General features: G+C 43.4%; 1 protein-coding gene across 4 annotated transcripts in view; it reads left to right on the plus strand.

The window, feature by feature from the left end:
* The first annotated feature begins 9,102 nt into the window (after positions 1–9,102).
* GABRB1 (gamma-aminobutyric acid type A receptor subunit beta1) overlaps positions 9,103–22,930 on the plus strand; it is a 139,044-nt gene continuing 125,216 nt past the window's right edge. For 2 of the 4 annotated variants that reach the window (XR_010372617.1, XM_064449378.1), the window contains exons 1-3: positions 15,530–15,931; positions 16,014–16,105; positions 16,203–16,270. Coding sequence is in view for 2 of the 4 variants with exons in the window: in XM_064449378.1 (XP_064305448.1) it covers positions 15,840–15,931; positions 16,014–16,105; positions 16,203–16,270 (252 nt within the window). In the remaining 2 variants the exon portion in view is untranslated. Of the gene's footprint in view, positions 9,879–15,529; positions 15,932–16,013; positions 16,106–16,202; positions 16,271–22,930 lie in introns of those variants that run through there. The other 2 variants (XM_064449379.1, XM_064449380.1) reach the window with 2 other exon arrangements.

Here is a 22,930-nt window from a genome sequence, read left to right on the forward strand (position 1 = left end):
GCTCTGCCGAAACCTCCCAGAGCGGGCAGCCTGCCTACGGACAGCACGTGCACTCCATGCAGTACTTACAAGCCTGGACAATGCAGACGGTAGGATGCCACGCCAAGGTCACTTCAGCTCCCGTGATGAGGCTCTGGGAGCAGCCTGTTTAACTCCAGACACAGGTGAAAACCAGCACGCCAGCAAGAGTCCACTGCCCTGGCTGCATTAGCAACCCAATCAGGAACAACAGAAGGATGGAACAGCAGCTCTTCAGGAGTCTAATTTCACCACATCAGATAAGTTTGCCTGGGTTAATCAGCCACTTTTGATCTTCTGTAAACTGACATAATTTGTTTTTCTGGACCAGTCTTCTGCTATAGCACGGACTATGCCAAGGGGATACTTAGGACTTGCCTCCAGTAAAGATAATCTTCAGTTTTCCTGTCCTTTGCAAGAAAAAGTAATCCCTGCTTGCAGAACACTGAAGTGAGATTATCTGATCTAGGGGTACTTCAGAAAAAAAATTGCTGGCAGAAGCCAAATTCACAAAACTAAAGCAATGGCAATAGATGGTAATTGAGGACTGGGAAGAATCCTGCTGGCTAGTCACAGACATGGAGCAAACCGCAGCTCTACAGCACTGCCACTTCTAGCAGCTGCTGCGGAAGAAAGCCAACACCACCCTGGCAGATCAGGGACACCCTTGGGTTTAGATTGTTTTATTACCTTCGACGAATGTACAGACACCTGTGTGAAATGAAATACAGAAGTCGAGTGGTATTCACCAGTAATGATCTCCCCACATGAATGGGCAGCTGAGGGAACTGGGGTTGTTTAGTCTGGAGAAGAGGAGGCTGAGGGGAGACCTTACCGCTCTCTACAACTACCTGAAAGGAGGTTGCAGTGAGGCAGGGGTCGGTCTCTTCTGCCAAGTAACAAGCCATAGGACAAGCGGAAGCGGCCTCAAGCTGCACCAGGGGAGGTTTAGACTGGATATTAGGAAAAATTTCTTCACCAAAAGGGTTGTCAGGCACTGGAACAGGCTGTCCAGGGAAGTGGTTGAGTCTCCATCCCTGGAGGTATTTAAAAGACATGTAGATATGTTGCTTAGGGACATGGTTTAGTGGTGAACTTGGCAGTGTGAGGTTTATGGTTAGACTCGATGATCTTAAAGGTCTTTTCCAATCTAAATGATTCTATGATTCTATGTCCTGATAAATGTTATCACTCAACCCTCTCTTAAATCCATGCCTGGAGTCATAGGGAACATGGATGCCGTAGGCCCAGGAGCTCTGCTACAAGTAGAAATCAAAGAAACCCGCTCAGTTATGCCCCTTCCAGCAATTCTAGGAACTGAGCTGGTCTGTGCATGATTCCCAGGCCTTTAGAAGAAATAATAAAATTATAATATCCCGGATACCTTTGCAGTACAGGATTTCAGTAAAGGTAACATCAGGTTGAAAGACTTGTGGACATGCCATGCCAGGGCACCAGGCTTCTAAGAAGATCCTCATGTTGTTTTTCTCTAAGAAAAGGTAGACATAGTGCCCTTCTGTCCCACCCTCCCTGCCCCAGGTTATATTGGTGTAGGATGCAGGTGCCATTTGGGTGCATTTACTCTCTAAAAGTGCTAAAACTAAATGAGAAATCACTTTCTATAAATCTAGAAAATGCATTCAAACACTTTTCAAATTTATCAGTGGTTAATATCTCCCTTAGATCCAGCACTGCCTGTCACTAATTAAGTAAAATTAATATAAAAAACAGAGATTGCTGTCCTTGATATGTGAACAACTGAATCATTTGTATATTGCTGAAACTTTTACAAGACTAGGCTTGAAAGGAATATAAAACAGTTCAGAAAGACAGTAATCAGTCCTGTAAGCCAGATAAATCACTTCTGAGTACTTGCTTATATTTTTTGATATATGCATTGCCTTGGCTAGTTTCAACGTTTTTTAAATTACATCTTAAGATATATTCTAGATTCTTTTGTAATGTATTTGTAGCAGACACATACAGAAACTCCCAGGGTGCTTCTTTGTCACCAGCAGATACATGCTGATTTTAAAAATACTGCTTGAAATGATCTTTGATCACTTCAAAGCATTTCAGGGTTATATCACCTTTCTAAAAGAACTTCATGACTCCAAGAAGGACTTAGTGGTCATGGGCTGGATTGATGGTCCCTAAAAATGTTTGCTGAATTTGGCATTTTCTCAGCTTCTCCAGTTTTTATCACCAATTCTTCCAAGATTTCTCCAGAGAAATCTCACCCATCGTGGACTATTGTAAGAAGGGGACTATTTTTGCCTGGCTCCATATGCTCAGAAAGCACTTGAATATCTTAAATAGACTTTTTTTTTCCTTTTTTTTTTACTGCCCCTATGCTGATGTATCCTCCTAATGATTTTTGATGAAGCAGACATTCTGGCCATGCCTCAAAGCAGTTTTATCCAAAGCTATGGATCTTCAAGTTTAGCTTGATCATTTCTTACTTCTCAAAACACACAGAGAAGCAGAAAAGTTTTTCATCACTCTTCCCGTGTCTACTTTATCATCAGATTAAGTGGAAAGAAAAAGAAAGTTGGCACTTTTCTTGTGGAAGGTGTTATCTAGCCTTTCCAGTTTTTTTCTGTAAACTATGGATTTCACCAACGTTACAGGTTATATAGGTAAATTGTGGGTTACATCCTTGTTTCCAGCACATTTCATTATTCAGCTGATTTTGACCTGGTCTAGTCCTGGCATCAGACCTATGAAGACAGCCAAGCTTATACACAAAAGACTGGGAAAATCTTTAATGCCCAGCTATATATTGCATAATTAAAGCCTCTAACACTTAGAAAAGAGGATATAAAACTGGGGTCACTGCCAAGGACCTAAATGTTTCTTTATCTGAATAGCTAAGTCATTGATTTCTTGGACTCTTTACAGTTTCTGCCCATATTAATAGTTTCTTACAGTCTCCATCAAACGGCTTGTCTCCACATACATCCTTTTTTAAGCTCCCATGGTTTAATATCCAATCTTTGGAAAATGTATACCCCGATACCATTTTTGGTAGATGACCAAGAATAGATATTGATACCTTTTCTGTAAACTTAACTAGAGGGCCTTTCGCTCCCCTCCTTGCACCTCCTCAAGGGTGCAAGAGGTCTTTCACTCCCCTCCTCCCCTGCATCCACACACATTAAAGAGATCATGGGAACCTACAAAAAATACATCTGTCCTGGGCTTTATCAAGACTTTGATGTGGAGCTCAGGAGAAGCCGGAGCTACCTGCTCAGGGAAGAGTTTTCTCTCAGTGGGGGCGCCAGGATACTGTGGGCCTTGATTACACCTCATTGTTTAAGGAGTCTTGATTTTGGGTCTGAAGGTTGCAATTTAAGTTCTGCTCTGAGAGTAGTAAGATAGATGCTTAAGTTCTTCCTGGCTCTTCTTCCAGTCCAGCATTTCTTCCCTGCTGTAGTTCTGATAGTTTTCTTTCCAGCTTCTTATTTCAGTATCTGATCATGAAGTCATTACTTCCAGTTTTAAAAGGATCCCATTGCATTCATTGTAGCAAAGATGTTACCAGACGCACTTCCTTCTCTCAAGAACTTACAGGCTAGAAAGATAAGGCTAAGGACTGGACACAAGAAAGTGCTATTATTTCTGTTTTCCTGGGAACTGAGATGCAAAAAGCAAAAGTAGCAACCCAATACCATAACATCATGCAAGAAATCTGCAGCAGAACAGGAGCTTAATTCCAGTCTGGTGTGCCCAGGTCAGTTCTCTAATCACCACCTCAGCTGTCCTTTTAAAGTACAGCATAAGCAATGTGTAAAAATGAACCTTCTGCTGGCCCAGGTTTGCTTCATTTCTATGGCTAGAACTCCTATGAAACTGCAGGAACTGATGCCGACATGCATTTAGCCATGCATTTTTTCCTCTGACATATGGTATTTACAAGATTGTTACACAGTACCATGGTTATTTTAACACACATGTCCTTGATTGCTTGGAATAAGGCTAGAAAACCCGTTGAGTACCAAATATATATCTACATGCACGTATATATATATTGCTGTTACTGATTGCAGTGGGATTTATGTGGATTCTTCTAGTGATTGACACATGGACGTTTAAGGAAGTAACTGTGAGCTTTGTATTTAAGGGGACCTCTACTCTACACACTGCAATGGAAACATGTTTGTGGAAGCACTCACTGCAAGAATTGCCGATTTCAGGCAAGAAAGCATTACAGAATTCCTGTGCCTCCACATCTCATTCCTCATCTAGCCCTACTGCTTCCCCAGCACACACACTCTCATAATCAGGCACATCACTGACCCACATTACATCTGCGGCAGGAGCCTAGAGATGCAGGGGCGATCGGGGCAGGTCACAGTCACCTGCTCAGTGGAAAGTGGGGAATAAAGCAGATCTCCTGATTTCTGTCTCTAAAATGGACATCCCCAGAAAATATGCTAAGAAGATCTCTTCATGCAGAGGGAATAGAGATTTTTCTAAAACCATTACAATGCCGACAGTTTCATCAAGGTGAAGGCAGCCAGGGCTGTGAGGAGGAATCTCAGAAGCCACTGCCCTGTACCCTGCCTTCCCCTGTCAGGGCTTCCAAGCTTAATGCAATGTGTGTCAAAATTTTTGGTTGCCCCGAGCAACAGCAGCAAACCTTCAGCAGCTTTCAGAGGCAGCAGGCAGGGCAGAGAGAGGGACAGGGGGCTGAGGCAGGGGCAGCTTATGGGGGCTGCTGTGGCTCAGAAGATGAGAGGAGGAAAGCTGGGTGTTCCCACTTGTGGTCTCCATCAAGTTCCTGCTTTCAGGCAGAGCCTCCACACTACACCACCTAGTTTTAAGACAGCTGCATCTCACTGCTGGCCCCTGCTCCCAGAGGGAATGAGAAAGCAGAAGCACCAACAAACTGCCTCCCTGGAAGGCTTTGTGTTCCCAGTCATTACACATCTATTAATCCCAGAAGTATATGAGCAGATGGCTCATGGACAGATGCCTGGGGAATGAGTTAGATGTGCCATGGGAGCCATAGGTCTGCCTCCTGACTCACACTGAAGCCATTGGCGTCAGCTCTAGTGATTTTCTCCCTGCCTTCGCAGTGCTTGGCTTGCCCAGGTCTCTCCTAAGGCAGGAGGAGCCTTATTTTTCTTTAAGAGAGAGCAGGAGAGTTGCAGTCTCTGTACAATGGGGGAGAAAAACCTGAAAATCCAACTTAGATTTTTCACAAGGTACTGCATAAAGAACCCAAAATCCTGCAGGCAAATAAGTAAAACTGAGACTTCTGAATCTCATGACTCCTGTGGGGCTGACTTCTGATTCTCAAGTCTGGGGCTAGCAGTACTGATGAGGCACTGTTTATGCAGCTCTTCCCTCATGTTGACCTGCCGGGGGGGTTGGTGAGACATGCTCAGCACCACCTCTGCAGTGACAATGATGTTCAGTAAAGAAGAGGCATTTTGCTTTGGTTTGGTTCACTTCCCACCACTGCTCTCTCTGCTGATGTGAAGCACACACATTAACAGAAAGACCTTCCTTTCTGCCTTGGAAGAGATACATCCTTTGTCATGACATTTTAAGAAATGTTATCGCTCCAGAAGGAGCAAGGCATACAGTCACCTAAAGGTGTTCTGCACCTACCTTCTTACAAGGATAGCTTGTATAGTTGTACACCAACTATAGTCAAAACCTTCATTATAATGATAACATCTCTGTACTAAATAATATCAGCATTCATCTGTTAGGTAGAAAATATTCCCTTTAAAATGTTTTAGTATAAAAACAAACAAGGATTTTTTATGCAAATAGAGCTGCCAAGCAGACATTTGCAGTGGCCCGGGGTCTGTAAACAGTTGAGCAAACTGGCATTTAGATCTGTATTTTTAAGATCTGCTTGCAAAGGCAAAATTTGCCATTGTGGTAGCACACTTTATCTACAGAACACACACAACCAGTCTGCTCTTCATTACCATCTGGTGGTTGTTGCATGGAGTGGCATTACTCACATCTCGAAAAGTTCCTGAGGGGAATTTTCATCACCAAAAAGGAAAGGGTGCTGTAGCAGTAGTGGGCAGCACAAGGGGGCTGGTTTAGTCTTACAGGCATTGGTACAGAGGCACCAGGCCCAGAAAACACTGACAAAATGAGCGGGTGGAAAAAAGAAAATTAAGAAGCATCTGGTGGTACTTCAGCATTTCATCAAGTAATTTAAGGCGTACCTGAATATCATTTGCAAAGAGCTGAGAACTGCTTGGGAAGCACAGTGCACTGTTCCCTCCCACTGGCAGGAATGGCAGCTGAGACAATTTTGCAAGATAAGGTATCTTGTTAACCACTTCTAATAACTAATTCCCACATCTCCTTCGCTACTTACTCAGAGAGATATCTTACAAGTGGTATCCTAACAGGGGCATTATGTCCTTTTGTGGTGAGCATGAGGGAGATAATCCTGTTCTATAGCTATGGATGCATTTCATAGTCTATGCTCTAATGCTAAAGATAGAAGCCAGCATCATTAAATATAATGAAGCTGTCCTTACTCCACACACATTTAGATGCCTCCTCCTGTGGACAAAAAATGGTTTAGGTTAGGATACCTGAGCAGCTGGGAAGAACAGCAGCTGCCTCTGCTCCCATGCCTCTGAGGATGGTGCCTGTGTTTGGTACATAGTACTACTACTTTTCCCCTACTCCACTGTACAGTCTCTTCCACTTCGCACCCAATATTTTAATCAGTGGGAAACTGTGCAGTGTGATTCACCTTGGAAGGGACTTTTGGAAGTCATTGGTCCGATCTCCTGCTTAAAGCACAGCTAGCCTCAAAGTTAGATCAGGTAGCCCAGGGCCTCTGAACAGATCCTCACCCTTTTCAATCTTCTTGAAGTTTTTCTTATCCTTGGAGTATTTCTTATGAAGGAAGGGTAGTCTGCTCTTATAATGAGTGAAAGAAGTACAATAATTGATGAAGTACAATATCCTTTTGCTTTTTACCTAAGTGTATGGATCAACAGATAATGGATATACTGTGACAAGTCCACTTAAGTATTTTGCAACAGTAGAAATATAACCTCTTGCCCACAGTCACACAGGATGCTAGTCTGGATATGCCATGGGGCTGATCCAGTGCAGCTGCAGCATCTCTTGTCTAGATTGTGTTATAATAAGATAGATATATAATAATATAGATAGTGCTCTAATTGCACTAGACTGAATTTTTCAAGAATAGCATGAAATGAAATAAAATCAATTCATTATTGTAATTGTAAATTCACAAAGTATAATACACTTAAAACCAGAAATAGTTTTATGGCTCAGTTGCTTTTTACCTTTAAAGAAGGTGCACTCTTCAGTTCCCTTCCCAGCCCTGCCACTGATTTCTGTGACCTTGGATAAGTCATTTAGGCCAAATCTTCTGAACAAGTGTAGTGAATACTAAGTGCATGAATGTATATTAAGGCTTTTATAAGTAAGAGTGACCCAGATCTTGTGGAGGCCAAATATCCAAATCTGCATTTAAAATTGTGATCCCCAGACCTCCATGTCTGAATTTCCCGTTCTGTAAATTTTAGAGGAGACTTACATATGTTGCAGGGATATTTGAAGGTATTAATTAGTTCAAATGCACAGTGGCTTAGAAATGTAAAGTATATAAATACTTTACATTATTATCAAATAGGTCAGTATTTAACCAATACTCATGTCCTTGCTAGTTTAGACATTGTGTCAACTTTGTGTCCCATTTTGGATGTTTAATACATAATCAGCTTTCCAAATATTTCTGTGTTGGACACAGGCATCAGAGTACATGAGATTAACACTACCTGAGAAATAAACACTCCTTAAGCCAACACACTATCTATGTGAACAGGCCTCCACAGTTACCTCCCAGACCTCTTAGCCCACTTAGACATGAGAAAGGAAGGACTTCCACTGCTGATGGTGAGAATGAGTGGGTGGAAGACCCAGAGGACAAAAGGAAGCTGAATATTTTACAAAGACAAATACACAATTCTGGGAAGCAGACTACACAAGACGAATGGTTTTAACAGGATGGATGAGATTTGCACTCACAAGCACTCTCTCTTATCTCATGGAAAGCTGTCTGTGTATTTCCCCTTCCCTGTCTCATTACTCCAGAGCAATGCACGCTCTTTTCCCTGCTGTATAGTTCAGCTCACAGTCCAAAAAGATGAAGTACAAATCTACCCTGACTTATGTATGATTTAGACACCAGGGTCATTTAGGTCCTGTTCCAAAACACACTGAAGTAAACTAAAAACCTGCCACTCACCCTGGGGATTCTGGATCAGAACCAGAAAGCATTTTTCACTCTGAGTTCCTGATTTATCATGGTGTTGGGGTTTTCTCTATATGTATAATACTTCATTTTCTTACAGCTTCACTGTTGTTGCTCTTATCCTGTTATACAAATATTCTAATTCCTCAGTTCCCCATCTGACAGACAGGCAGGTGATATTTTGCCTTCATCAAAGGGGGAATGGACAGGAATTTGACTTGACTGCCACTTCTGTGGCCAGCCCCTCAGATTGGTCAAAACCAGAGACAATACTGAAACAGATTTTGCAGATTTTCTGAAATGAAAACCTTGATAATGTCCAGGAGCTGAAGTAAAATTTAAGTCTCAATGTGCTAGGTGAAGGGAGAGAAACTCTCTGAACCAAAGAGCAAGTCACTTAAGGAGACGCTTGGCGTGACAAAGGGCAACACAACAGAGAGGTTAAGAATAGGAGAAGTTAACTCATGGGAAGGATCCAAAAATCATCCCTTACAGTAGGAAGGGATGAGAGGGAAATGCTTCCAAATCACAAAATTAAGTCTGTTCTTGATATTTCTTCTTTTGGCCTCTTCTGCCCATGAAACTAAGTCTTCTTTCAACCTCTTTCACTTCTTCCTAGAGATGGTATTAGAAAACATCTGAAGCTAATATTGCTGTCATCACACAAATGCTTGCCGCTGCTCAGAGGAACAAGGGGATGCTCACCAGCCCCTTATCTCACCCTTTACTGCTTCCTGAGCATTCAAGTTCTGGTGATTGCCCTAAAAGAGGGGTCGGGATGTTTTTGCCCTCTGAGGTGGATTTGAAGGCAGCCACAAACAGTTCAGTTTTTTTCTAAAATGCATGAACAGTAAATAAACCAATAACTCCTGCTGTTCAGCCGTCCCTCCTGTGGGCCTCTTCTCAGAGCAGTTATCCCTGAGAGGGCCTCTGTGCCCCTGCACCTGACACTGCTATGGAGAGAGATATCAAGAGGGGCTGCACAGCTAGTAACATCCTAGTTTTGTGGTCTAGCTGAGGAACCTCTACCTCAAATCTTTGCCAGCCCTCTTTCTTTTTGTTCAATTTCTTTTTTTTCTTCCAGTTCTTATCTTTGCACTTATTTTAGCCTTTATTTTAGGCTCTTTTTCAACTAGCTAAAAACAGCACAAATGACAGGGCGTAATCTATTTCTCAGTTTATGGACCGCTTCCAGTGACTGCTGCCAGCCCACACGACATATATAAATCATGGATTTTAGACCTGCACCCCTGCATCAGTTAAAGAGCTAAGTAATATTACTTGTTGTCTTACACCTCCCTGTTGACAAAGTGACTCCCAGCTGAAGAGATTCACATGTGCTCCTCATTTCAGCAAGCAAGAAGCATCTATCTCACTCATCAAATGTGCCTCTGAGACAAGAAAGGAGTGTGCAAGCAGCTGTTGTGTAGGACTATTACATTTGTTAAAATCATGCCCACTTTGTTTTCTCCCAGCGTAGGTATGACTATACATGGCGATACATATCTAATGCTGTCACTTTCATGGCTGTAAGTCTACTCAACAGAATTCCAGCGGAATTTGCCATCAGTGATGAAATCAGCCAGTAAGTTTTCAGTCTGGCAGTTTTTATCGTTATATTTTGCTGTTTTTCTAATACTCACTTTTAAACGTGAGAGGTGGAATATTTTGTAAACGTATTCTTGAAATATAATGCAAATTTTCATTCTTGTCATCTTTGTCCTTGGAGGCAGCAGACAATCTTAGTAATGAGTGGAAATACAAAATGCCAACCTTTCATGAGGTGGGTGCAATGGCAAGAGGATAGAGAATAGTTTCTATTTGTGGTGACTGTTCTTGGCTCTGTTCTAGCTTTTACTCTTTGGGGTCTTAGCATATACAAGTGCAACCTCTTAAAAAAACCAGTGTTACACAATCTCAGCTAAAATGTCTTGTTTGTTTTGTTACTGAAGTTGGCTGTTTTAAGGAGTATGTAATGTGGAGGCTAGGTCTCCAATACACTAAGGACACTTTCAGGTAGATCTAATTCTAAAACTCGAAGCACTGGCCCATGGAAAGGCCAGTGATCAGCCCCAGTTTTCATCCCAAATCAGACTGAAGTGAAAAAAAAAAACAAACCCAACAACCCAAAGCCTTTAATGCAAAACTAGCTTTAAGGAAAAACCAGTCAGGACCTTCAACCTCCGCAGCAGTGTAGCACAGCAAGTGAGCAGGGGCTGCTGGAGATAACAAAGGAACTGGTACAGTTTCCATGGAAGAACTGCAAACCATAAGCAGAGGCAGAGAGCAATGTTACCACCCTTTAGAGTAACAAGATCACAAAATACTTGAAATTAGAAGGGGAACTTCTCTAGCCTACTTCCTGCTCAACTTCAGACCCAAGTTTAGCTTCTGCTCTGAGCCATATTAACCTCAAAGACAGATCAGGTTGCTTAGGGCTTTGAAAGGACTGTCTTTTAATTCTAAATTTCTTGAGAGTAAATAATTCAGAAATCTATCTTTTCTCAAAGAAAAGTTCATTTTGATTAAGTATTTTCTTTCTTCCTCCTGATGAAGGAATGCTTTGATCAACACGCTTATGTGAAAATATCCCCAGAGAAGTTGCTTGTGTGACTGAATTCAGCCATTCTGTCTCTTTATTGCTAGAAGCAAACAAGCTAGGCTCTTATTTACATGACTCACAGATTCATAAGTGTACATAGCGAGCGCATCGCATCACTGAAATGGGACAAAGAGACACATTGCATTCTAGTGGCTCAGTGTGGTAAAATACTTGTGAGTATGAGAGTATTACTCGTATTTCTCTACTCACTACTTTTAAAAGTACTTATTTAACCTGACAGTTTAAATAGGGTTTTGCAGTGAGCTTCTTCAGAAAACAATGAAAAGGCAAAGCTGGAGAAAATGAACTCCATTTATCAGGAAAAATAATTTCTGGGCCATTCCAGTAACAGTGTTTCATTTGTCACACCAGAAAAACCCTCATACAAATAAAGGCAGGGCCAGGCCCAAAAAGCAGAGAAGCAAAGGTCTCAATCCTACAAATATATATGCAACTTACCATAGTATGCGTCAGTCTGTTAAAATCAAGTGAGCTGCTTGCCATGGAAAGGTATATGTGTGCTCAATTTCTGCAGGATAATACATCAGGTTTTAACTCTTTCTATTCTGCTTCTCACATCTCACCAGCACTGACAAACCTCAGTTGTCAGAACTGCATAAATGGAAGTACCCGAAACACCTTTTAACAGGAATCATAACAATATCACACTTCATATTTCTCTGTTCTTTAAATATCTCCTTAAAACCAGCCTCTGCAGCACTGTCTATGACTGCCTGCCTTTTTTCAGCAACACTTAAGACTACAGGCTACTTGTTGTTAATATGCCCACTGAGGCCATTAAACTATGCAAATGCATATGGAGTAACTGCTACCTTCACCTTCTTTGTGTCTGTCCCAACACTTGTTGAATGTCTTCCTAACTTGTCCTGGATGGTTTGTTCAGGATTGCCTTTTTTGCTAATCTCTGTAGCATCTGGCACAAAGACTTTAATCTTCAGCCTCTACTACTTCTCTTGAGCTAGCATCAGGAGAGGGAGCTTGTGAGTCCCCCACGCCTGGGATGAAGGACTCTGAAAGTCAGCAGAGTTGTTTCCCACAGGTAGTGAGGAGGGGGTCAAAGAAAATGTACTGCCAGGGGGGTTTCTGTCATTAGGCGTGCATTGCTGGACTCAGGTGCCTCAAGAGGAAGCAAGTTCTGTAATGTTAAGACCGGATGTTGGATGAGTGGTGTAGGCACAAGGCTGGGAGATCTAAAACAGGATTTCAGATGAGTGTTACAGATGTTTATCTGACATAATTAAAGACTCACAAAATTATTCTGGCTGTAGATATTATAGGACAAAAAGAATCCTATAGCTCTTATTATATATTCTCTTCTTACTGTGATTGTTAAAGGTGACTAACTTCAATTCACAGTTTTCATATTTACTGTTCTTTAAAAGCACTGTCCTAAGTGTTTTACAGGCTCTTAAAAGAAGATCTTAATTGACCTTTACAGCATATTAGAAAAGGGATAAAAATGGGGCACAAAGAGGGCATGAGTTTTGAGCTGTACCTTTTTCATTCCCTGAGGGAAGGACGGGGGTGTGGAGGCTTACTGAGGGACCCGAAGGAAAGGGAGATGGCTGGGAGGGCGAGGTGCTCTCCTCAGTGTGGGGCAGCATCCCACCATTTACAGATCCCAGAACAAAGCACAAGTTCAGCCTGTCATTCTGCAGCTCTTCTCGATGGCTCGTGCAGCTTTCCCACTGCACTGAAATCCCCAAAGCACACTAAAAGTATTTCCAGCTTGCCATTTTCTGCCATCGGGAAGGCTGCTCACAAGCAGAATTTGACTCAAGGGATTGCTGTAGGTATAAAATGACAACAGCATTATCACTAAGCAGATGAAATATGTAACCTATTTCATTCCCTGCCTCTTTTCTCTAAGTATAAATATTAACAGGATTTGTTTCTTACCTGCAAATATAGTCATTTCAGAGTTCCTAGGTTTCATTTCATAGTTTTCAAACCCAACCATTTAGCTTAATTTTTACAAAATTGAAAGTTTGGTCTAAAATTTTGAATATACCTTATCAGTATAGTTACTGCAAAATGTCACCTGCTCAGTGCCAAGTAAGAAAAAACATATATCCATCCTAATTCTCATTTTTCTTTTACCTGTGGTGTACGCCGTCTGACAAGCCACCCAGCCAAGCAACCAGCAGAGCACAGATGTCTGACAATGAATAATCCAGAGATCCTGAGCTCAGTTTCCCGTTCTGTTTTCTGTGCACACTGCTCCATTGTAATGCAGTTTTCTTAATTAATGATGCCGCTTTCACACTTAACACCAGTCCTGCTTCTGGCCTGTGGCTGGTGTACCTGTTCCCACAATACTTCTCCCCACTGACTGGAAAACTGCAAGTCCAGTCGGACACTTGAGATTATGAGTATCCTGGGTCTGCAAGTCCCTATTTCCAATTACTCAAACCAGTCAGTATTACAAGTGTTAGCATTTTCCTGCATCACCTCCTCATACAAACTGCCCAGTGTGAGGGACACACACAGATCCCCTTCTCTGTTTTGAGCAGAATCACAAAGACACACCTTCCCCTTTCCTACATTTTAGAAGGCACGAAGTATCGCTAAAGGTTGCATAGTCACCAGTTTCACAATTTTTTTTTCCTCTTTTCATTGAAAGTTGTGGTCTTCCTTTCTACAGAACTTATCCAGTGGGAAACAGGAAAAAAAATCCCATTTTTTCAGTGATCTTGCATTCTTTTTAATTAGCCAACATTGTCTGAGCAGGACATTATCCATGTACTGTGTGCACTTTCTGATTCCAAATGAAAATGAGCGTTGCAAAAATGATCTTTAATAAACTGGAGGCATGTAAGAAAAAAGGTTCCCTCCTGAAAGTTTATGCATAATGAAGGTGGAAAATGAACATGCAACTGGCCCGGGATGGTTTTGTGAATCACACTTTGTGATTATATTATTTGTCTTGCTTCTAGTAAGCATTCGACATGCCTCAGAGTATTAAAGTCATGCCTACCATGTGAGAACTAGTGAATTTCAATTGTTTTTGTCTACTAGTGCTTATATATGCCTAATCAAGATTAAACTATTCCCAGCCCCAAAGGTCTGCCTTCATTAACACAGCCCAGAAAATATTTTTTAAAAATCTTATTTACAAGATGTATGTCTATCTCACGGACCCTATAAATACTAAACCCAGTGTAGAAATGAGTGGGAAAGGAATTTGGTACTATCGTTAGCAATGGTTTAAAGAAAAGAGATTATTGAACAACAAATATGAGAAAATAATCATAAGAAAAGACAAGAGCAGAAATTTAAGCCACCACAGAAGTCTGTTTTTCTTTAAAAATATTGCAAACTAGTGGCAAAAGTCTCTAGATTAACCTGCTAGGTTTTTAGCCACTAGGCAGCCTGATTTCCAAAGTGCAAACCAGCACATCTAATTATGTGCCTACTTCTATGGGTGGGGATTTTTTTTTAAAAGTGCTATATCCAAGCCGCACCAATTATAGCTGAACACTACTAAAAGGAACTAATTTTAAAAGCTCTTTCCAAAGAGCAGTGCTAAAGTACGATCGAGTTGAGCTGGGAGAATACATTTGCCAGCAACTAAGGACTAAAATAGGAGGAAAAGAAATGTTCGGTATAAAAGTCCCCAAAGCCAGTTGGAAATATTTATTATACTGTTTCAAACCATCAATAAAAGTAGCTGTGAGGGTGAAGGACTCCTGTGGTAATCTCTCAGGAAGTGTGGCATGCTCCTTCTCCAAGAGTAACAGATTTGCATAGAAATATGCACTGTTAAAATATTCAGAATTATCACAAGAATTTGTGTCACACACTATTTATTTCAGTATTCCTGCATTTTTCAAATATCGTGGCATATATGAACCACGAAACCGTCACCAAAAATCCAACTTTTCTCAGAAGTAAGACACTGTAGGAACTTCAAAAACATCAAACGCATATCCCAAGGTCAGTGCACAGGATTGTACACAGCACAGATGAGGTGGGTCGAATTTGAAAGGGATAAATGTTAACTCTGCTGAGCTCCTGGGCAGGGAAACAGAGCGGCACCAGCAAAGTCAGAAGCTGTTCACAGGGCTCCGATTAGCCAGTGTGTAATATTGCTCGTAAGAGGTCAGGCTACACTAGAGCATCAGTTCATAGACTCTCTTAAAAACAAAATCCCTTCTAAGTGCAAGAGCAGTTACTTTGGTTGAAAAACAGCGACTAAAAGTCTGTTGCGATCTCCTACGTATGCCAGCGCGGCTGCTTCTGTGGGACAGCCCCAGCCACAAACGGGCCCGACCACCTGCGCGATGGATGGACGCAGCTGAGCCTTCACAGCCGGGCAAAGGATTATTTGCACTAAAACGCACGATTTCTTTTGAATTTGCCAATTCCCTTTTACATTATCATTAACATCAGAGCCCGTCATGAATTTTCACAAAGACGCGCCCTCGACGATTCGTTTTCTCTTGACGGGGAAGAATTCACGGTGTGAATTTTGGGGCTGTCCTGTGCAGGGACGGGAGCTGAACTCGATGACCCTTGCGGGTCCCTTCGAGCTCCGGACACTCTATGGTTCCATGAAGCTGGCGCCCCAGCGGGGGCGGCGGCGCCCGGCCGCGGCAGCCCCTCACGGCAGCCCGGGGACGCTGGCTTCCCAGCCGCCCGGCCACCTTGCCTTCGCCGCCGGCACCTGTTGCCGCGCCACCTCCCTCAGCCCCTCGGCAGCGGGGCGGGGCTGGTCCGGTCCGATCCGGTCCGATCCAGTCGGGTCGAGCCGGGCCGGGCCGGGCCGGCTCCGGGGGGCCGCGGCGGGCAGCGGCGCTCCCCGGGGGCCGCGGCGCCCCGCTCGGCGCATGCGCCGTGCTGTCGGGAATTGTTGCTCCGCTCCGCACCAAGTTGCAGTCCGCCGCTCTCCCCACGCGAGGCGGCGGCGCGGCCGGGGCCGGGATGGGGGGGACGGCGGCGGCGGCGGCGAGGCGGGACGGCCCGCGGGCCCTGTCGCTGCCGCTGGTGCTGGCCGTGGCGTGCGCGGCGCGCAGGTGAGCGCCCCCGGGCCGCGGAGGGGCGCGGGCGTGGGGCCGCCCGGCCGCCTCCCTAACCCGCCTGTGCTCCTTCCCGCAGCGCCGACGGGCCCAGCAACATGTCCTACGTGAAGGAGACGGTGGACAGGCTGCTGCAGGGCTACGACATCCGCCTGCGGCCCGACTTCGGAGGTGAGGAGCCCCCCCGACCCGCGCCCCAGCCCCCCGGGCGCCCCCCCACCCCCCGCGCCGGCTAACGCCGCCTCCCGCTCCCCCCCACCCCCCGCAGGTCCGCCCGTGGATGTGGGCATGCGGATAGAGATCGCCAGCATCGACGTGGTCTCAGAAGTCAACATGGTGAGTGACCCCCCCCCGGGGCGGGCCGGGTCTGAGGGCGCTGCCGCCGGCTCCCCCCGCCGCGCCCGGCCGGAGCGGGGCCGCCCCCCGCCCCACGGCGTCGCCTGTCGGCCGCGCAGCGCCCCGCCGCTCGGCGGGAGCGGGGGCGAGCTCGGCCCCGCCGGCAGCACAAGCCCCGCGGGGGGACGGGCTGTAACCTGCCGGGCACCCGCCTGCGGGGGCGGGGGGGCGCCTCCCGAGCAAGCGCTGTGAAATAGCGAGCGCATCGCCGTTGCTGGGAAAAGTTACTGGCGTTGTTGAGAGAGATGTTTGCATGCCCGAACTGGCGCTCCAGAAGCGCTCCCTGCCACGATCAAAACACCTGCTGCGGGTTTGAGGTTCTGGGTTCTGCCTGCGCCGGTTTGCCCTTTGCGTGATCAGCAGCTGCCGACAGAAACGTTGGAGTTTCTTGAGCCGTAGCAGCAGATGGGCAGGTGTGCGTTTTTTCATGTAAAACTAGTCAAAGAGTTAGACGCTTCGCTTTGCAGGCTAGTGGCGTTGAGTAAAAGGTGCAAAAAAGTAGAAGTTGCTTCTAGAAAATGCTTTCTTGTAGAAGGTAAAAAAAACCATATTGCAGATCAAGTACGTGAGGATGTTGCCTATCCAGCTATCAAAATCAGAAAAGTCTCCTAGCTACAGGTGTGAAACACTGCGTTTGATTTCCGTTCTGCTGCTGGAAGGAATGCTAATAGACATGTAGGCTTAAAAAGCAAAAATGAGTTTGTATAGTGCTTGCTTCGTTTGACAGCCTCTTCCCAGAAGAAAAAGGAAAATCAGTTACAAGTCTGAACATGTTACAACATCATGTTGAATTAGTATGCACCGTGGGCATTTCATTCTCCCGCTCTTTTCTTGTGTTTGGTCTCTCATGAAAATCTAAGATGTTTTCTTTCCATAGGGGAACATCTATTTAGTTAAAAGAAGCTAGAAACCTTACATTTCCATCCTGATTAGCAGTTTACTTCACTCAAAAAAGGTGATATTTGCCCATGCAAAATAATTTACCCAAGAGTGGGGATTTTTTCCTTGGTATATTAGTTCATAGTTGTCATTAAAATGACCTCTTTCAGAGATTGTTTTTATTTTCACCTCTATATTTTATCCCTGTGGTTTCTTATATATATACAGTTCCTGTTTGTGTGTAACTGTTACATTTGCTTATCAATATGCTTGGCAGAATGGGGAGGAAAGGAGATTTGTCACGTTGGGTGTAGCACACCAGGCTCTGCAGAGTGATAATACCACACAAAGACAACGTTTTGCAAGTTTTAGCTCCTGTTGCTGAACTATACTTTCAGGGAGGAATATGGTAGGGACTGTGCAGATGAGGCAGAGAAAACAGAACGTAGATGTTATCAAAGTAGTCAAAGAACAAATCTGCTCCTAACTCCAAACTGTTTCTACCACCCTGCAACAGGATTGCCGCTTCTACAAAGCAGTACACCCTGGTTATGTTTGGGTACACAAATCCAGGTTTGATACACCTTCACCAAAATACCTGCTCTGAAAGGTCCAGAACTTACCTTGTAAAACCTCAACACCTGAAATACTGTTCATTTGGAGGGGAGTGGATGTGAGGGCTTCCAGTGGCAATGTTATGCAGCATAAATCGTGTTGCACCAGCTCACAGCATTTCTGCTTAGCTTTGGATCCAGCATGCAACTTCCTCCACCATTGCAATGCTTGCACAGGCCCTGGGGAACTGTAATTTGAACTTTGTGGTTTTTAATCAATGAAAGTTACATTCTAGATGGATTACTTAACTAATTGCCGTGTGCAGGGAGAGGGGGGCAGCTCAGCAAAGACTGGGCAAAGAAGACAGACATTTCCATTTTGTGAAATGCCACATCTCTCACAGTGGAAGGACCAACCATCCCCAGGTATACCCAAAAGCCAATTCCTTTAAGGCAAAATATGGAGAACAGTCTGAGAGGGCCTTCCCCACATCACAGGTGCTTACCTGTATGTACCCATGTCTAGGGTGTTTTCTTTGTTGCAAGGACTTTATTGTGTTCTAGAGACTGATACATAGTCTTCTGGGCAATGATCAATAATATCATCCATCACTGCAGAAATGAGGGGATCGATATCTCGGCTTAAGAAAAATCTTTCTACGGAGTAAACTAATGCTTTATTCTAATACTTTTTCTGAGGATCGCAGCCTTGAAATGCTTAATGTTGCAGCAACCTTCGAATCATTCACCTTCTCTCCTTTCCTTTTAAACTGTTGTCATGTAGATTATTTTTTAATTTGTTTAGTAAGAGCCACCATTCTGTGGCTTCAGAGCCAGAAATGTTTATCTGAAGATACTAGCTTATAGCTTCGGTTGTCTATAGGGCAGTTTTGCTGAAGGAGTCTGGTAACACCAGCAGAGAGAGCAACAGCTTTGTCGTGTGAGCACCTCCTGGCAAGAGTCTGGCTGGACTCCACCAGAGCTCTGCTCAGTCAGTCTCCCCGTAGCAGCAGTGGAGGGAGTTGTCTCATTCCTTGGCTCTCCTCAGGCACATGAAACCTTATTTGCAGAGTGACAGAGGCAGCTCTTCTAAATCCTTCTACCCACAGGCAGGGTTACATTTTCTATTCCAGTCTCAGGGCTTAAATAAGAGTAAAGATTTATATATGTACATGGTATGAAGGAGTTGTACCCGTTTGATGCATTAGCTGAGAATTTGTCATGGCTGTAGGCTGTCTGCCAAGTCAACAGGCTGATTTTTATGTCCGAGTAAATCCAGTCCTCAGGTAAAAAGTTGAAATAGAGACAACAGTACTATTGTAATACACCATCAGTAATAACTGTCTGCTCAAGCAGCTTGTCTAGTTGTAGTGGCTTCTTCAAATATACTAAACTATTGTGAAATACTTCACTCAGTTAATGAATTGAGACTTGCACAGCCTTGAAGTCAACCTTTCTGTTATTTCCCCTGAGTACTCAGTCCTCATCTGTTCAGCTCTTTAAACGGCATTGTTTTATAGCTGCTTGCTAGTTCAATAATACTGTAGTGAGCTGCCATAGCAACTTTTACAGAAGGATTAATTGAAGCATTCATTCTCATGACTTTCCCATTTGGCATCAAATATGTTGTCATATATTGATTTTTGCAGGTAGTAAGCTGAAGAGCTCATCATACATCGATCAAGCAGAAGGAGAATGTAAAAGTCCTAGTGACCATTGCCCAGTTCTAACCATACTTTCTCCCTAACATACCATGTTTTAATCTGTTTACATCAGATTTTCACATCCTTGATACAGTAACTGCAAGCATTCCCTTCCAACGGTACAAGGTAACCCTTTGTTTTGTCTCAGATAATGACTGTTCAGCTAACTTTCATCCATGACAGAATTCATTCAGAAGTATATCAGGCATTTACCTGAGTGTAGAGTTCATTAAGACCCATGCTACAACTAAATCTATTAAGCTGCTGTGACGTGAATTGTCTGGTTTACTCTGATACCTGTACATGGTTAACAGAAAGTGCTGCTTGTGCATCAAGAATAAATATGCAAGCAAACAAATAGCATATTGCAATACCTACTAGGAAATAGTCAAGAAGTAGCTGGACTCTATAAAAAATTCATATGTAGTACATGACATAATTTTCTCTAAAATGTATTTCCAACTGAGCAGGTGGTCAACCTTTATGATAGGGAAAAGATAGTTGTACATGTTTTAAAGTTTTGTAAACCAGTGCATGGGGATAAAGAACCTTTAATAGAGCAGTTAAAAGACACCAGGAAGAAGAAAAAAAAGCCCATATTTTTATGTTGGGAGCACTCTTCCGGGCCTACCATACTGATTTTACACTGATAGTGAAGATCTGGTTTGTATGATGGCAGACTGAAGGTTTTGTTTCCCAGCAAAAAGAGGGTAAAGAAAACATGGAGAGAATGAATGTTTCATCATTCTTTGACAGGAGAGGTATAATTCTTTAGCTTCTCTACACCCAAAGTCACTTTTACTCAAGGCCCTCACGTGTATCTGATCTCCCAATAAGCCACAAATCTTGCACAGAAGCAGGATCTCATCTGTTGCCTACTGCTCAAAAGTCACTACCTGGTTCTCAAGATTTCTCCTTCAGTAGTCTGTCGTTTATGCTGTGAACATCCCAACCTGTTGAATAATGTCTGTACCCCACAAAGAATTTAATTTAGCTTAAACCACTCACTTTTTGTGTCCTTCTGGGAAAACTGATAAAGAGGCCAGCTGCATACATTTTTTTTTTTCTCATCCATGTCACGTGATACCACCTTCTCATACTCCATCTCAATCCTTCTAGCCCGTATGGTTATACATAGGAAATTAAACATAGAGACAGCCATTATCTTCTGGTGTGTCTTATGCCAAATGATGAAGTCATGTGTTTGCATTACAGAGTAGACCTGCACATCATGTTTGAGACTGCAGACTGTAATTGGTTTGGAGAATGAATTGTCTCCCACAGTACTTAAAGCTCCACCACCCATGTTGTCAGACATCCTTTTCTACTACACTTAGCTTAGCTTTCCCTGGAAGCAATACGGTATTTATCTTTTTTTTTTTTTTCTTGCCAGGCCTACTGCTGCAACACTAGCTTACATTAGATATTGAACCCAAGAAAAATGCATTTTCTGATGTACTAGAAGTTTACAGGTATGTTACTTTAGAGGCTTATAAACAGTTCTGTGAAGGCTCGACTATACTAGTTAGTTCAGAGCATCTTACTTTGTTCAGTTTGGGTAGTGAACAGTTCCGCAAGTGGGGAAAAATGAAGAACAAACTTGTGTTCTCTCCCCGCGTGATCTAGAAAGAATGTCCTTGACCTTCAGAGGTGTCTTTGCTGGGGTACTTCATGCTTTTTCTGTTTGAACTTGCACGGAGCCATTTCCCACGTAACAGTGTTGATGTATATTACTTCTTTTGGGATCTGCACAGGTTTGCTGTGTTTGCTGTTTATCACCAGTCTAACTGTTCAATTTTCTTCAAAAAATGACAGAAATCAACAGAATATGTTCCAGGCAGTCTGAACATCAGAACCAAGCCAACTGAATAAACAGTCTTTAAGCAAATATCACTCTGCAGGTTGAAACAGAGGATTGGGGTTTTTTTCAGTTGTATAAACAGCAGTAAAGAAGGACATCTGTGTCCAGAGCTGCATGAACAGGAGCACAGCCACAGGTTGAAGGAACTGATAATTTCTACTTAGGACTTGATAGGCCACTTTTATGTACTGCATTCAGTTTTGGGCTCTCCCTCCCTGCAAGAAAGAGGTTGAACAGAAGCAAGTTCAGTGGAGAGCCACCAAGCCGATCATGGCTGGAGCACTTGCTCTGTGAGGAAAGGCTCTGGGCCCAGGGCTTATTGAGACTGGAAAGAGATGGCTTCAGAGGCAGCTTCCCGGGACCTGTGAAAAGGTTAGGGAGAAAATGGAACTAGGCTCTTCACAGAGGAGCATGGTGGGAGGAAAGAGGTAACAGACATGAAACAAGAGAGGTTCAGACTGGATGTAAGGAAGATGGGTTTTTTTGCCCTTTGAGCACACTCCAGGAGAGAAGCAGGATGCCCAGGGAGGTTGTACAGTCTCTATCCTTGGTGGTCTGCAAGACCTGACTGGATTAAGCCGTGAGCAACCTGTTCTGACTCCATAGCTTAATTTTTTCATTTTATAAAATAATAATGGGTTAACACATTCAGGAGGCAGAACTCCCTTTAACATTAATAAACTGATAGTCAGCTGTGCCTAATTTCAAGAGTTCTGGGATGATCACACAAGATGAACTTGGACAAAATACATACACACACAGAAGTTTTCAAATATGCCTCTAAATCCAAGACAAGGATATAGATGCCTCCAGGGCCTAGAAGAACACAGGGTCTTCCCCTTACTTTAGGGCTGATGCCAGCCTAGGTGGCTGTGGCATCCTATGCTGGTAGGTGTTTCATCAAGAGAAGCTAAATCTGAGGGTTTAAGCACTCAGGCTGGGTAACGTTTAGAACCAAGGCATTGAAAGTTTGCCCATGAATCCTGGCAGGCCAGCATTCATACATTAGACCCCAGTTTTAGTAACGGTAGAGAGGCTTTAACGTATGGGTGCAGGTTATCCTAAGGCACTTTTTCCAGGCTGAGGGAGGCTCAAGCTGTGTTTACAGATGTAGCCAGAGTTTCAGATGTCGTCTTGTTCTTTCTCCCAGTCTGGATTAAGTATGAGAGATTTAGCATGGTGGCTGTTGTGAATCTCAATGCAGAAAACAAACTTTACACTAAGGAACCAAATCGGCATTATGAACCCCATCTCATACCTCTCTGTATCACAGCAGCCAAGTCTAATTTTTTTGTGATCTTAAGCCTGGTTCCTGAAGAACTAAAAAGTCTAACTCCTTCAGCTCAGCCAGTGAGGCAACAGAAGTGACCAGGGTAGCCACAATGATAATAAATGGTCCTTGGTCTAAATATATTTGCCTGAAGTTGTTCATACAGGTTAAACTGATTTTTTAAAAAGACATAAAACTCAATAATTATTAATGAAAATTTGCTTAGCTGTAGTGCAGAAGAGGAAAGGAGAAGTACTTTTCTGTTATATAGCAACTCTCTTGAAGAGCATGAAGGACATGCAGAAGCACTTGAAATGAATATTAATAAGAATG

The sequence above is a fragment of the Phalacrocorax carbo genome, chromosome 4, assembly GCF_963921805.1.
Source record: "Phalacrocorax carbo chromosome 4, bPhaCar2.1, whole genome shotgun sequence".
NCBI classification, from domain to species: Eukaryota; Metazoa; Chordata; class Aves; order Suliformes; family Phalacrocoracidae; genus Phalacrocorax; species Phalacrocorax carbo.